This window comes from Seriola aureovittata, chromosome 22 (genome assembly GCF_021018895.1).
Source record: "Seriola aureovittata isolate HTS-2021-v1 ecotype China chromosome 22, ASM2101889v1, whole genome shotgun sequence".
In the NCBI taxonomy this organism is placed as follows: domain Eukaryota; kingdom Metazoa; phylum Chordata; class Actinopteri; order Carangiformes; family Carangidae; genus Seriola; species Seriola aureovittata.
Window position 1 is genome coordinate 14,386,235 of NC_079385.1, and position 16,464 is coordinate 14,402,698.

At 38.4% G+C, this 16,464-nt stretch overlaps 2 protein-coding genes and 1 long non-coding RNA gene across 4 annotated transcripts; 2 read left to right on the plus strand and 1 right to left on the minus strand.

The window, feature by feature from the left end:
* The first annotated feature begins 310 nt into the window (after positions 1–310).
* On the plus strand, positions 311–1,085 carry lepb (leptin b). Its single transcript, XM_056368087.1, has 2 exons — positions 311–476; positions 771–1,085. The coding sequence occupies exons 1-2, from the start codon at positions 321–323 to the stop codon at positions 1,083–1,085; spliced, it is 471 nt and encodes a 156-aa protein (XP_056224062.1). The 5' UTR covers positions 311–320.
* Positions 1,086–4,217: 3,132 nt separating this feature from the next.
* LOC130163213 (uncharacterized) lies at positions 4,218–8,162 on the minus strand. Its single transcript, XM_056367164.1, has 3 exons — positions 7,995–8,162; positions 6,510–7,153; positions 4,218–5,613 (listed from the first exon to the last, which is right to left on the minus strand). Exons 1-3 carry the CDS (start codon positions 8,015–8,017, stop codon positions 5,243–5,245), a joined length of 1,038 nt encoding a protein of 345 aa, XP_056223139.1. The 5' UTR covers positions 8,018–8,162; the 3' UTR covers positions 4,218–5,242.
* A 178-nt stretch (positions 8,163–8,340) lies between these two features.
* On the plus strand, positions 8,341–16,426 carry LOC130163214 (uncharacterized). Of its 2 annotated transcripts, none has more exons than XR_008826419.1 (3): positions 8,341–8,623; positions 12,650–12,782; positions 14,009–16,426. It is a non-coding gene; the product is annotated as an uncharacterized LOC130163214 (long non-coding RNA). The 2 variants fall into 2 exon arrangements; XR_008826418.1 differs by lacking the exon at positions 14,009–16,426 and adding an exon at positions 13,520–13,790.
* The last annotated feature ends 38 nt before the right edge of the window (positions 16,427–16,464 follow it).

The following is a 16,464-nucleotide window of genomic DNA, read 5'->3' on the forward strand; positions in this document are numbered from 1 at the left end:
GGACCCAGGCTAGACTCACGTTCAGAGCAGACTATTTAAATGGGGGAAACCTGCAAAGAGGCATGTGTCATCTCTCTGTCATTCATTGGTACAGGAGCACAGCGACAAGTCAAATAACAGGTAAGGCTATTACATGATATTTTACAGTATACGAGAGTATTAGGGTGGAGACATAAATTATGACAATATTATGTATATGTATAAAGTAATGCTGTAATCTTTTATTAAGTAAAATAGAAGCTTTAATATATCTGTTAGTTACTGAGTAGTTGTTATGGGATCTTTGTCATTTTCATAACTGAGTTACTTTTTGTTTTAGGATGCGCATCCTTCTGGCCCTTCTATATGTTTATCTTGTGGCAGCTCCTGGTTGCACAAGTCTTCCCAGAAAGGGAGACTCCGTGAGAAATACCATCCACAACATAATGAATATCGCTCAGATAACTCTGGTCCACATTAAGAAACTAAGGACAAAGGTATGCACATTGCTTTATATGAGCACAGTTCACCAGTTTTTAATTTTTCTAATCAGTGTGTTTTTAGGAAAGTGTAGGATGTCCATTGTTTTCTGTTTTCTTATTATTATCAGTTATCTTTTTTAGCTTTGCAAGAACAAGTTTAACTTAAATTTTCTGAGAACACATACATCACGGTAATGTAACGGTATAAAGAAGTACATCAAAGTAAAGAAGATTTATTCATTAAGCTTTAAATATTCCCTGTCAAACTAAGCAACATATTGATATACATATGACTTTTTTTTCTTTTAGTTGCCAGTATCCCCACAGATAGAAGTCACCAGTCCTTCCATTGACGGACTTATCAGTATCAGCCATGACCTTGGACTTTTGGACAATGAACTACAGAGCACAGATCTCCTCAGCCAGATCCAGGCCGATGTCTCCAGCTTGGAGGGAAGTGTGCGCTCCCTCGCTCTGACAATGGACTGTACCATCCAGGCCAGACCCAGTGAAGAGACCAGTGACAGTTTGTTCCCAGACAGTCACCTTTACCTGACTCTGATCAAGGTGCAGCGCTATCTGGAGAAATTGCTTCTCAACAAGGACAAACTCAAGGTCTGTTAAGAAATCCACTCTTGTATCATATATATGTCAAGTCTTGCCATAATGCAAATATAAAGAAGATTATTTGCACAAATAGCTGAGTGTAGGCAACAGTGTAATTTGTCTTTGCACATACTATTTTTCTATAGTAGCATAATAACTGGACTTCTGTCACATATTGATGAAAAGTATGTGAATAACATTTCAGCCGAATTCTCAATACTCAAGCAATAATACTTTTCCTTTGGTTGCAAAAAGGTTTGCATGTAATGCAGGTAGCTTTTCAAGTGTGTACTCTTTTTTATCTCTCAAATTTTTTGAAAAAAAAACAAAGTTTTTATAGAAGTTTAAAAAATATTTGAACTGTAGATGTATTTTATATAATGTAGATTTATTTATATCATTTGGGTATAGGAACAGATGTTTGTTCCAGTATTTTTTACAATTTGAAAGATGTTTTGTATGTTGGTGTGGGTATTCAATTCAATTATGTGCAAGTTTTTTTTTCAAGGAAAAGTATGTAATCTATTTGATGAATGTGTTATGTTAATGGTATTTGATTTGAAGTTTACTGTTTATCGCAGAAACATTAAGCTTACAACTGAAAGCAACAGAGTGTGAGACTTTTTTAGCTGAAATGTCATTTGTTATATTAAACTCTGCAATAAAGATTTTAGTCAGTATTTTCTGCCTGTAGATTTGACTTTTATTTGTGTGTTATTGTGAAAACAATTCTAATGTTTTTAAATTCTGGTCAACTTTCTGTTCGATTAAATTTCACTGCTGGAGAAAATAATAAAAAATTTTAAATGTAATATTGACCGACTTTATCAATCTAAACGTAAATGTAATCTCAGGCTTTGAGTTTTCTAAAATAAAATAATGAATCTATGTCAGAAGTGTACACCAAAAATATAAATGAATATTAAATATAAGGTCTGTTTCTGTAACATAGACACGTTACTGGAAAGACAATATACCATAAAGTCAAATTTTAATGTATGTTCAGGCTTTTGTAACGATCATGGCAGTGTGTCACCATAAATGTTTGTAATAGTACTACTACTATACTACTACAACTACAACTACTACTACTAATTATGATATGATTTATGATGTGACATGAACTAGAGTTGCTGTGAGAAGTTAATCACTTAAAAATCAGACTAACCAAGAGTATATGGCGTTTCAATTTTTGTTTTATACATTGCTTGAACTATTCTATTCTGTTCATAATTCATAAATCATAAATTTGCTTTAATATATTGTCTTTTTAAACCTACAGTAAAAAAAATTAATTAATCAAATATTTCTTCAGTGTGTGATGAATAAAATGGCCTCTCTCAATATTTAAGCACATTTTTTTCAGAAACTGCAGGGTCACTGGTGGACAACATTTCATGATAGAGACAACAACAAAAAAATATACAAAATAAAACAAAAACCGAATAACAAAAGAAAAAGCCTCTTACAGAACTGAATGAATCATAACATAACATACTTCTCTGTAATACTGTGTGCTCTGTACAACAGAGGTCAACACTTTGGCAGTGTGGCCAATTTGGGCAAAGCACAAGAATGTGCCATTAAAGTTTGAACTCTGACCCACATACAAACACACTTATAGTAACATCATCATGCAGAGCGGTCTTGTGACACATACACAACTGTAAAATATTACAGTACACTGAACACCTCAGCTAAAACACACAGACGGGAGTGAAGTGATTCTATGTGTAAGCAGACAGACCAGAGCTGAAATTATTCTTATAATTGTGCTAAAAAAATTATTAAAATGTAGAAAGAAGCATCTGTGCCAACGAGGGCACTGCACTGCTCAAACCGGGTTACTCAAAATATTGATTTACTGTACAATATAATCCAGATCCAGGATTCCTTCGGAAATTTTTGTTTAAAGGAGGGAAAACAAACAAGTAGAAAAAGAAAGAATGCAAAACGGAAGAAGTGTGTATATCTCACAAATGAGAATCTAGCTTTGCGTATAAAATACAAACAATGAGGACACATTTCACGAGAGATATAAATCTGATTTGAATTCCTCTAAATTGTGTGTAAAGTCTGGCTCTCACCACTCTGTCATTCATTCACCCTGATTTTGTAGAAATGTCGACATAACTTGCATACAGATCAAGACCGCCAAGAATGTGAGCTCGTTTTTAGGAAAAGGGAAAGAAAAACTACATGTAACCACGCCGACAAGGGAAGAGGTGATGAAATGTTATTTTGCTGCAGAAAAAACAATGTTTGAAGAAGGTAACAAAGCAGTCTAGTGACAATTGTGAAAATATTTGTGAAGCCCTAGAGAGGACTAAGTGTGCAGGAATAGTATGTACAGTATGTTATTAAATAACTATTTTCAAAAAGATAGTACTTAACAGAATTAGAAACAGTGCAACGGATAAACCTGGCAATGATATCAGCTATATGCAAAGGTCTGAATAAACTCACATGGAGCTTGGATTAAAAGGCAGAAAAACCTCTCTGGCATTTAATTTTTCACCATGGCCAACATTTCTGCCATGATCACGTCTTGATTTATAACACACAAAAAGACACATGGAATTTAAGTTTTCTTACAGCTGACAGACCTAAGCCTGCGTTTATAATATATATTATAATGTAAAAACAACTTATTGTTTTTTTTTATGCTGTAATTTCTTAATTCTTTTGCGTTAGTTAACTATATGGTATATGGATCTGTTCTAATTAGTTTGAATAAATTGAGTGCCAATACAAATTCATTCAAACTTGAGTTTTTGAAAAAGAGACAGCTCTGATCACGTAGTGGGTATCAGGCTGTGCCATCAGAAATCTACTGGGCCCCGTGATGGGCCCATCGTACCTTTGAGCTGCCTTTAAATCCTCCTCTCACTCGAGGACAGAGCAGATACTGAGCAGCTCCATCCAGCCTTATATCTACATTTTATTTGCTTAGGCTACAGTACCGTGGCTGTCCCCACTGGCTTGTCTTACAAATATGTAACATTTATATCAGAAACTTTCCACACCATTCACAGGCTTCCTTGAATCCTATCCTTAGCTAAGCAACGAGCAGATATTTGGCAGCATGATCGGGTCACTGAAAAATTGAGACAATGGGACAAAAGAGTTCACAATAAAGTGACAAATAACTAAGAGCAACAGATTTTATTTTTTATAAATCAGTTGTATAATTGAACTTTTTCAGGCTTTCCATTTGTCAGAATTTTATATATATATATATATACACACACACACACACACACACGTACATTTGCGTGCAGTTTATTTAATTTCCGACAGGATTCCTGAGAGTGTACATACTTTTACACTCATATTCCGTTACTCCTGTTCACCCTCACAAACAAACAAAATCACACTTTGGAAATCTGATGTATGCATTTTAAATACCTTAGTGGTTTCTGCCGAAACAAATAGAAAAGCAAAAAGCAAAAACAGAAACAATGCAATTCGCATTTAAGGTCCAAAGGTTTGATGTTGCATTTTATGCAGAAAGAAGGGCCCTGTACCACGAAGCGACAACTGTGGATTATCCAGATATCTTTGGGTTTCACTCTGGTATCACGAACCTGTGCTGCATGGAACAGATTAAAACCTGAAAAACTGAGTCCTCATTCCAAGAGGATTCCCACATACACAAAATAGTTAACAGTAAACTGACAAATAATTAATGGCAATATCTAATCTTATAGATCAGTAGAACTGTTTTGCTATTATCGGGTATCGAGAACTTGTAAACAGTCTGACATTACTTTTAACTTTTTATGTGCATCACATATTCATAACATTTTGTTTATCATCATACAAAAAATAAAAAAAACACTCTTCCTGCATTTAATTACAATCTATCATTAGCCTTACTTTAATTCAGGGAGTCAGAGTTGAAGTTGCTTCATGATACAGGCTTCAGATTCAAGTGCAAAACAAGCATAACATGAAGCTTCACAGCAATTTATTAAATACTAGTTATAACTATGCTTAAAACCAAAACAAAGTCAAACAACTGAGAGTGCATTAAAGGACAGAGGAAAAAAATGTCTGTTACATTATTTTTGCTGTTGATAATATCGCAGCTGCAAGATAATGTAATTAAAGTGCATTCTCTTTGAAATCATAAAGCATCTTACAAGTTTAAAATTCAGTGTAAACAGACTCCCCTAACAGTTTACATTTTTGTTTTGAGGGGGGAAAACCGGCAGCGACTTCAAGAATTTTTCCAGCGTGGAGATATAGTCTTGTGGGTGGCACCGCATGTGTGCCGCATGTACCGACTCCTTCCACTTCCTGCTCTCCACAGCCATGCTTCTCTTCCTCCAGAGGTCAATCGTCTTTTCTATGGTTACTGGGTTGCACAGGGCATCATTCTCACTGAAGAAGAAGAGGGCTGGCGCAGTGATTGGGCTGTTGTTGAAAACCTGGATGCTTCTGTCGTAGAAGTCCGCTGTGTGGGCTTTGAAGAGCCAGAAGTAAAGCATGGCTGTGTTTTTGACTAAGCCCTCTAAACGTGGCACCAGAGTCTTACCGAGGCCTGAATAGCAGCAAGAAAGCAAAGAGTTAAGACTTTATTTAGGTAAAGTTTGTGTACAACTGGTTTGTGTTTAGATAGAATTAAGGGTAATGCAGTTGAGATAAGCTTCTTTTCTTGAATGGAAAAAAGCTGTGCTGTAAAAGAATCAATGTGAGGTATTGTTTTGTAATCAGTATCAGTAGCAGGGCCATAGCCAGGATTTTAGAAATGCTGAGGGCACAAGTCCACCGTGCCTGCTGCAACCCCACCCCTGTAACACATTTGCATATACATATTTACTATAATAATTACCCTTTAATTGTAAAGCTGCAACAATTAGTCAATAACATTTTGGAACTGGAGCCAAACAGTTCCAGCTTCTCAATTGTGGGAATTTGCTGCTTTTCCTTCTTGTACATTTAAGTCATTTGAATATCTTTGAGATTTTGGATGTTAGTTGGACAAAGCTAAATATCTGACATCATCACCTTGGGGATCTGTGAAAGTGCAAAGGACAGGTTTTGTTGACCAAATGATTAATTGAGAAAATAATCAGCAGAATAAACAATAATGAAAACAATTATTAGTATTAGCACTTATTCAAAGTAATAATACAAAAACAATGTTGCCATGATACCAAAGCTTTTTTTTTTTTTTACAGTTAATATTTCAAATTCACAGATTAGAACCGTAATTATTTGATTAACTAAATGATTAATCAAAAAAATGTACAAACTGTTTGCAGCCACTGTCCCAAGGTGGGTTGGAAACAGGCGGCCACAAAAAATGTGCTGGACTCCTGACAAACTGGAGCAGTAGGTCAGCTGCCTCATGAATTATTTAAAGATCTGGCGACCGTATCCAACACAAAAGTAACCTGAGCCCCAGTGTGACTGTAGTGGATCACTCTCACTCACCTACTGCCATGTGCTCCAGAGAGCCAGCCACCAAGCTGTCATAGATGTGTCCTATCACCCTCTGGCCCACGCCTGCATATTTTTTCGGTCCATGAGCAATGTGTGTGAGCATCTGGGTGAAAGTGTAGCCACCAATAGAAGAGGCATGGACCAGCACTGCCCTCCCTGAGAACTGAGGCTCATCCAGAACTTTCAAAACTTGCAATCCGTAGTCAAGCCCCCATTGAGGCCACAGGAAATGCATTACGCCGCTCTGGACCAGGAGGACATCCATTCCACGGTCCAGGTAAAGGTCCCTGTACTTGGCCACCGCCCCTGGCTGTGCACCGAGCCAGGAGAAGAAAAGAAGAAGTGGACGGGAAGTGGTGGCACAATCTGATTGGTTTTGGCAGGGGGCAGGTGTGTGTGATGGTGAATCGGAGAGCAATGGACAGGAGGATGGATCTGCAGGGGAGGAGTCACTGAGGGGCAGAGCTGACGGTGATGAGGATGAGATAGTGGAGGTGGAGTCTTTGGCAGGATATGTCTGTTCCCCTGCCTGTGGCCGTGGAGCGTAATAATAAGTTATGCCATTCCTGATCCTCTTGACAATGAACTTCCCTCCAGTGACTTGTTCAGACACGGTTGCATCAGTCCTAAAGAGACTAGAACAAACGACAAACCACAATCAGATATAAAAATGACTGAGGGCTAAAATGGTTTACATGGCATAAGCATAAAAATGTGAAGCGTTATTTATCTGAAGAATTCGCTATATATCCTCCTGAGATCCAGAAAAAATGGGTATTGAAGTTATTTAAAGATAATATTAGTTTTCTGTCTTGTAAACAGTTGTTATTATACACACAAATACCGGTCACTTTTGACATACTTCATAAATGTCCACCCATCACCGCCTACTCCTTTCACTGATTATAGCCTCACTTGACAGGATCTTTAATGCACATGCCAATATTGATACATACAGTGGGGTCAAAAAGTCTAAGACCACTTCCCCATTTATTCATTCACTAGAGATTCTTTAACTAAGTCCTCTTTCTCAGTCTGTGCATTTGGGCGACACAACTGAAACGCTTCCTACAGATAATAAAATGGTGCTTAATGACAGATCCACATTAATTCATTTACATTTGGACCATCTCAGTTACTAATACTAATGTTTTTATTCATCTGATGAACTTACAGTCTGATATTTCACTAACCGTGAAATCAGGAAGAATGAAATCATCATAATCTGATTTTGGATGTTTGTGCCCCCACCCCCCGCGGGTTGCTATCTTGTCGGAAAAAATGAGGAGGGGTGGATCAAACTGCCAGAACTCTATAACACACTTTCATCACGCACACCCAAAGTGAAACTACAGCAATTTAAACGCATTACCGGCTCTCAGGAGGATAGCTACACCACAGCATCACCCGGCACATTTTATGTTCATGCAACTTCCGCAAAACAGGTCAGAAGCAGATCATTCGTCGTTCAGTTACCCTGAGAACAGCAGGTTTCCCATTCTGTGAGGGGAATAGGTCCGGCAGCGCCCTGGTCCTCCTGGTGGTCTGAAAAATTGACTCCGGACGGTCAGTCAGTTCTGCCACGGTGTCGGCTCCACGCAGCAACACACAGCCCTGGATGTTGGCTACAATTAAAGAGGAACTGACGACCGAGAGCCCGCCTCCGTTCCGCCGGCTGTCATACTCTTTCAGTTCTCTGTGAACGCGCAATTTGCCACTGCGACTGATGCGACCAAATACGACGCTCGCTCCCGTCAGATTAACTCATGAATTAACGCAGGCGGAAATTTCTCAGAAAAGATCATGGAGCAACAATAATGTGACATTAATCTTAATGATTTTAGCAGAACTGGAATTCATTAACCATTTTATTTGTGATAGGTAAAGAGTTAAATAGACATCATGCAGCCGAGCGATGTATTTGGTGATATTGCTGCAAACAGATCTTATCTCTGAAACGGTTATTTATAGTTCAAAGGATCTGAGAACAAGCTTCCGCCGTGAGGATAGTCACACTGGCTGAAGTCTATTTGCTTTGACCTACTAATGAAACGAGTGCAAGACATTTCAGTGCCACAAGATGGAGCCAGAGACTGAAAAAGCAGGTTGGTCTTCTGAAAGACGAACTTTACTACCTCAGCATGAAGAGCACTCTGATGAATGTGTGTATTGTAACGTGTATAACTGACAGTGATTACTTAGGAACAGTAATATGAATTTCGGGGGGGGGGGGGGGGGTCCAGTCTCTCCTAAAGAGACTCGGTCACGTTGTGTTCACGCTCCTAATATTAAGTCCAACCTCAAACAATGCACATTTATCTAAACTGTGACCCTGGAAACCAGTTTTTCAATTTAGGGTCAGAATGTTTGTAAGCAAAAAATAAACTGAATGTAAACCAGATCTCATACATGAGAAAATTAAACTGTAAACTAGACCACTGAACTGTGAATGAAAGAATTGACTCATGAAAGCAAAGGATCCAAAAGTGAAAGAATACTAAAAGATGTCAGTTTCACAGATGAATCAGTTACACACAGTGCATTCAGAAAGCTTTCAAATTGTTACGTTGTTGCGTTACATATAAATTCATTTTTTCCTGCATCAATCAAATTCAATACTTGTTTTAATTTTCAGTTTTCCCTTTTTAATTAATTTCTAAAATTCTAAATTCTCTCTTTTGTGAAGGGGTCTGAATACTTTCTGAATGCCCTGTATGGTTATTATTATGCATGATTCTGCATGAAGCTGAGGCAGCAATGTTTCTGAAAAATGTTTCAGTTCAGAGACTTTATGCTCAGAGTCAAACACTGTGTCTTATCAGTCTGAAAACATATCAGATGGAAACACATTTATTAGAAATATGTGATTGGGCATACATAATTGGATCCATGTTAACTGTTGGTCTGATTAAGAATAGAAGCATAAAACAACCTTCATCATTCAGCATTTGTGGCCCTTTTCCTATTTACCTGCATCGTGGACACTCTTGCAGAGAGGAAGAGTCTGTTGTCTTACACCTGTAAAAAAAAATAAAAAAAAAAATAAAATAATGTAAGAAGAGACAAATCATCTTATTCCACACTGTCTGACAGCATTGCAGTATATATTATGTATCATCTGGTTCTAGCTCTTCACTGAAGCTACAGCGAAATATTCAAACTCAGGAGCCCATGTTTTTCATGGCTGCACTATTCTAATCTTAAAAAAATATCCTAGATGTCTCGTTCCTCATTTTATATACATTTCCTCACAATTAAGCCGGCTGCATTTGAGATTGTTGCAAACTTTGGGATCTCCACTAGCATTTAAAATAAAGTTATGTGGGTTTGTATAAAGTCTGGCTGCACGGCATGAATTCACTGTCTGTCCGATACATGGTTCGGTTGGGTTTAAGATGAATTATAATCTTAAATCTGATTTATGTTATTTGCATTACACTTACAATTACATTACATTTTTCATTATGCCTTTGAAAACACAGAAACCTTTTTTTTCTGATGTCGCCATCAGGTCATCGCAGTGTAGCTGTAAATGTGAACCATGGTTGTCATGACAGTGTTGTGTGTAGGTGACCGTAAAATGGCTGTGACAGTTGTGATCCGATCTTTCCATTCTTTCACATACAGGCAGCAGAGGCAGTTTTAGGTCATCGCAAGCGCTCTCACTTTCTCTTTTTTCCCCTCGTCTTTCTCTGGGTCTGTTTTCTGCAGCCATTTGCGCTGTCCCCCACCAACACACACACTACTTTATATTTTGACCTTTGGCAGTACTTATTTAGTATATTTATTTTTGGGTTTGTCAGAATTCTCTGAGTGCATTCAGATGCATGTTATTGTTATGTCCTGTGGGTGTATATATATATATATATATATATATATATATATATACACATACATATACACACACACATAGCGATAGATAGATAGATAGATAGATAGATAGATAGATAGATAGATAGATAGATAGATAGATAGATAGATAGATAGACAGATAGATAGATAGATAGATATAGATAGATAGATAGATAGATAGATAGATAGATAGATAGATAGATAGATAGATAGATAGATAGATAGATAGATAGATGACTGCAGAAAATAGACCCAGGGGAACTGCAGAGATGTGTGAAAATTCTCCAAATAACTTCTTGTGGTTTGATCCTTTCACATTATGTGTAGTGAATTGATCCATTGTTAACATAAAAATATATTACAGCAGCTTTAATTTCTCTGGTTTGCACATTAACAGAAAAAGCCTTAGATTTTCTTTGCCTGGCTCAGCATGGTCACTTTCAGGCTCAGTCAGGCAGAAAAATGTGAGTCCCACAAAAACACAACCCTTTAAGCTCACTAGGCCATGTGCCTGTGTTACCCTCAACACTAGCTCCCCCTCACTACCCTACACCCCTTTTCTCCAGTCTTATGTCATCCTCTTTAACATCCCCCCTCATCCCAGTCGATTCTCTATACATTCCCCTCATCAAACCTCTCCCTCCCAGGCAAAGAAAGCCTCCATCACTCTCTTCTGACCCTTCCTGCAAAGCAGCAAGACCCTCTCACCCATTTCCCCTCCTCAGCACCTCAGACCACCCCCCTATTGCTGCCACACAAACCCCTGGCCTTTCCTTTTCGCATTGTTTCTCCCTGGCCCCTATTGTCCAAGCAAAGAGAGAAAGTTGGGAGGGAGTGGAGGCAGAGAAGAAAAAGAGGAGAGGAGGGGGGAGAGGGGAGAATGTGCCCTCTCTGTTCTCTGGGCAGGACGAGTACACCCACATCAGGGTGTGGAAATTCCGTTGCAGCTTCCTGCTTTTTCTCCCAGTGTTTCCCTTTTTACTCCTCTCACTCATCTCTGTCATATTTTCTCCTGGCATCATGTGCCTTCCTAACTTTTCACGCATTATAGGGCATTACACCAAGCATGTCTTGTTTGTGTGAGCAGGTGGCAACTATGCCATTTAAGGCTAAATGGTCAAAACTAAACCATTTAAAATGCAGATATTGATGCTTTTTTTAAAAGCCACAATGTTAGGAGTAAGAATATGACCAGAACCAACTCCAGGAAACATGCGGAAATTTGCAGTTTTACGGTTACTTAGGCTTGGAAGGCGTAGCAAATCATTATAAACCAAGAGCAAAACAGTCTGGAGTTATGCTTTTCTCCACCACATTTTCTCATCTGTTTTTCAATCGTATAAAAACCTGAAAAACATTGTATAACTTACTTTTTTATGACATTGGCAAATTTTTGTTTGATTTGCTGGTAACTGTACATTATGGATCTTGATGAAGCAACGTAAGCATTCACTTAGAGCCATGTCTCTGCACCTGGTGAGTCTATGCCCAACATTCATTCTTTAAAAAAAACATTAAGCTGCTGTAATCGATGTTTTTATTGGTTACAGCAGCTTAAAAATTATGCAATACCAATTTACCCAAAAACAAGAAAGTAGCATTAAGGGTGACACAACATGTGGCATGGTCATCTATCATTTCTTTATCTCTCTGCTTGCTTTTCCATCCATCTTCATCCATCTTTCACCCTTCTCCATGTGAGGGCTGCGATTTGCATTCATAACATGTTTAGAGGCTGTTGTAGCTCATGTGTGACACCTGTCGTCTCCATCAATCTTCCTTACTGGTATGGGAACCGAGTTAAATCCTCAGTAGGTGCTCGTAGCTGATGTATTAACATACATTCATTAATTACAGATGGCAAGCGTACATCTCACTGGACCCAAACATCTGCACCATAGTCCCATTTGAAACTTCCAGCTGTCATTTTGTATTTTAATCACTCTGCTATATTGGTAATTTAGGTGTTGTACCATAGGCACAAATAATTCTTGTTTCTCACTGGTTTGCAGGTGTCAGATAAAACTTTATAACTGAACATGCGCGGTATATTAAACCAAAGGAAACCATTTTAAACAGAACTTCTGCTTCATGACACATTATCAGTTAATTCTCACTGTTAAAATGAACCTAATGATGGGTTAATCTTACTACTGCTCTGTTAAAAAGTGACAGGTTGAGCAGATAAATGACCACTTGAATAAGTGTGATAAAACAATATTGCCTCTCTCTTTCAGCTCATTGTTTTGGTTTTACGGCTTTAAACTTTGTCGTTTCAGTTCAGTCTCAGGGCTCTCACTGGTGTCGTTTCCAGATGGAGCAACTGCTCCCCAGCACTAAACAGCAGACAGCGACTGGCTGGGAATATAAGGAGAATCTGGAGGCTAATAGAACAAACAAATAGAGCTTCTGGTAATGAAATCTGAATACAGATTGATCTATCTCACTCTCACACACACACACACACACACACACACACACACACACACACACACACACACAAATTTGTATGTATTGTCCAGTAGGCAGGGTGAATGCCTGCACTCAGCCAATACATAGCAGACTGCCTCCACCAAATCCACTCTAATGAAGTGAGCTGACAGTTTGCCTCATGTGAGGTCTAAACTGAGCATTCACATTCACAAATGATTCATCAGTGCCATATACTTCAGTGCTGTGAATACCCAAACAAAGTGAAGATGGCACATTATTTATCCCACAGCCTTTCCGTGTATCTCTCAAGTAAATGCAGATGATTTGTCCGCCAAGGTCATCTCTGATCCTCATCTAACAACCTTAATCAGCCATATCTAATCTGCGGGGAAAGCTGTCTGAGAACACATTCACAAAAACACACACAATAACTCACTCACACACGCACGCACACACACGCACACATTCAGTGGGCTTAAAGTACACATCCTAGCAGCACTTTACTCGTAACATACACAGGGACGTTGTGTTGCATGTTAAGAGTTACCAAGTGCGTATTGGATTTCTTCCCCAGTAGGATTGTCTTTATAGATTTTTTTCAAAGGTCATATTTACACCATGACTGCAGCAGTTCCATATATTAAGACCTGCGATGATGACATGTCTCACTCTGCTTTTTATTTGTATATTTTTGGGGGCTTTTTATGATACCACAGTAGAGAGACAGGAAATGGGGAGGAAGAGAGAGGGGGAACGACATGCAGTAAAGGACCATCCGATGCTGGATTCAAACCGGGGCCAACTGCAGCGAGGACTGTAGCCTCTACACATGGGGCGCCTGCTCTACCCACTGCGCCACTCGACACCCCCTCACTCTGCTTTTAAGTTTGGGAATTACAGCATATAGTCTGTATAAGGTGAAATGTTATCAACAAATATTTATAGATGTTAACATAATAGTGGCTGAAAGGCATGCAATAACACTGCAGTGAGACACACCTGTACAAAATCATGGTTTTCAAAATTAAAGCTAAATATATCTAAGTAAAAAACCTGCTTTAAGAAGACTAACTGTTTTAGTGGCTAAAGGTTATTGGGTCTTGACCTTGCCGGCACTATAAAAAGACCCTGGGCGGAACCATAAGGATGGCAGAGCCAATAAACTATTGATAGAGTCCATTGTTTTTTTTTCCTTTTACCCCCAGACAAAGAAACTTTCTTTGACCTTCACAATCTGCCATTGTCTGGCACTTTCCGTGTGCTGGAGCCAGCAGACTGTACGAGGAGAGGACATCAGTATGAAGTCACACACACACACACAAAGACACATGCACTGGTTTCTTAGTATTCTCTAAGGGATGCCGATTTGCTTCACAGTGTCCTCAAGACGCCAGCCAGACCTGAGAAAGCACGAAAAGTCCCTTTAACACACTGAAGTCCACTGCCATTAGTCACACTGATAGCACAGGAATATGTGTAAAAGTGCATGATACAGTCTGCAGAGGTTATCTTGAATGAGAACTGTTTTCAGTATAGCAATAGGATACTGGACTGCTTTGAAGAGCTGGAGTAAACGCTAAATAATTTATCTAAAATAATCTATTGTCATTAGACCTAAAATTAGCAATCTTTATCAATCATTTTAAATTAATAAAATATAACAGAACGGAAAAATGCAAATTACAATTTCCCAGAGCACAAGTGATGTCTTCACATCTTAATTTGTCCGACCAACAGTCCAAAACTCAAAATATTCAGTTTACTATCAAACATGATAAATTGAAGAAATCCTCACATTCAAGAGGCTGGAAAAAATAAACATTTTTGATTTTGGGGCTGTCTCCATATTTGTTTCAAAGAAAAGTTACATTTGATGAGCTATGTGATGCACTAGTAAAGAAATGCATCTGTACAGATCATGACAACCTAAGTATATCATGTATTTTAAATATTTCACTGTCTTCCAGTCAAGGTCTACCACGATAAGATTACATTTTTTTTTTAAGTTGTTCGCCCTCCGTTATGACATATATTTGTATTACTGCAAAAGCAAAATGAAAAACTACAGGAAAATCGAGAACAGTATTCGGATATGAATAAATAAAGACCGCCATCTTTAATTAGAGCACACATGCTTGTCTGTTGTTAAAACTGTCCTCTGGCACAGTTTAAAGATCAGCTTACTGTGTCCCAAATTCATAACTTCATAGGACTGAAATATTACTATCTGTCCTGAGATCAGAACAGGGGTATTTTACCTCTCATATCCCTCACTGCTATTAAGTGAAGCATGCAGGCTCGAAAGAAGCGTTTATGTCTACAGTTATTACAAAAGTGATTAGATTTCTTATATGGCATGAAACCAGGCTTTAAATAAACCCTGTACAATATCTACTGTCTCTAATAATGTTTTAAATTCTTGAAGTATCGAAGCTCTTAAAAGACTGAGCATGTTCCTTATCCAGTTCAGTTTAGTGTGGGGGATACCTTTCTGTGCCTTTTCCATATTAGCATATTGCAGTCTTGACTAGTTTTGAAGGTCAGAATAATGGTGTATGTATTTCAGGTGGTGAGGATATACATCCTCAGATATTGTGTCCAATCTAAATCCAGTTATTCTGCATAAAAACAGTGGAAGAACGAGCCGTGTGGCAAGGAAACTATTCTTTTATCTCACTAGGGTAAAAGTAAAGGTGGTAAGAATAGCAAGGAGAGTCAAGATCAAATATGTTATTAAGGTGATCTTTCCTGCGCCGATGGGACTGAGCTGAGCTGGGGAGGGGGCTGCATCATTGGCAGGACTGCACAGACACTGTTCAGGAAATTATGTTTCCTTGGGCTGGGAGTTCGCTGATTGTTTCTATATTTGGGAAATTCCTGAGGATCATAAAGGCAAGGATCTGGGGAATGTTGTGCTAAAGTTAATTCACAATAGTAACACCCTCTGATTGGACACCTTAGATGTCAGCAGAGATAAGTCAGTGACGTCAGTTGACAAAATAATGTTTCAAAACTGTGACAAAGGTGAGTGTCTTCAAGCTCATGTACACTTTGTATAAGGCAGGAGATTGCGTGAGTTGTTCAGTGCCTGGGTGGAGCGGGATGGAAACCAATAATACAGATGCTTTAAAGGGGAACTTGAGGGTATAGCAAATTACATAATTACATAATTACATTCAGTCATATTGGACAAATCTGTGCCTCCTGATTAACGTCCAATGCCAGTATTTAGTGCCAAGACAGGAAGTAGTGTGCATGATTTGTAACCATGGCAGATAGAAAGTGTTTAGAAGTTGGGGTGGTAAGTGGGAAAATCATCCTAATTTGACATTCCTTTCTGGTGACAGGGTTGAACTTTAGCTAATTATTTTTTATTGGTTATGTTAATGGTGTACAAACCAAATTATCTAGGGATGCAGCAAAATTGATACAAAAAAGAAAAAAGAAAAAAAAGAGAGGTCCAACAGAACAAGAAACACCCCAGATTAGCAAAACAGCAACAATATTACCCAAAACTAACTTCCTGGTTCAATGATACTTGCCAAAATTTTCCTGTGCAATGAGTGATTATTACTGACATTTCAGGCGGCTAACTTTAGGGCTGTATGTCCAAATAAAGTTGTAAGCTGGTTAAACCTTTGGTTTATTTACAGCCTCTCTG

What these genes read in the sequence shown, in the direction of transcription:
- LOC130163213 (XM_056367164.1), bottom strand. Translation starts at nt 8,017, where the DNA reads ATGGGAAACCTGCTGTTCTCAGG. An exon ending in GGAAACCTGCTGTTCTCAGG is followed by an intron (nt 7,154 to 7,994) that starts GTAACTGAACGA and finishes CGTTTGTTCTAG; the next exon opens with TCTCTTTAGGACTGATGCAA. An exon ending in TCTGGAGCACATGGCAGTAG is followed by an intron (nt 5,614 to 6,509) that starts GTGAGTGAGAGT and finishes GCTGCTATTCAG; the next exon opens with GCCTCGGTAAGACTCTGGTG.
- lepb (XM_056368087.1), top strand. Translation starts at nt 321, where the DNA reads ATGCGCATCCTTCTGGCCCTTCTATATGTTTATCTTGTGGCAGCTCCT. An exon ending in TTAAGAAACTAAGGACAAAG is followed by an intron (nt 477 to 770) that starts GTATGCACATTG and finishes TTTTTCTTTTAG; the next exon opens with TTGCCAGTATCCCCACAGAT.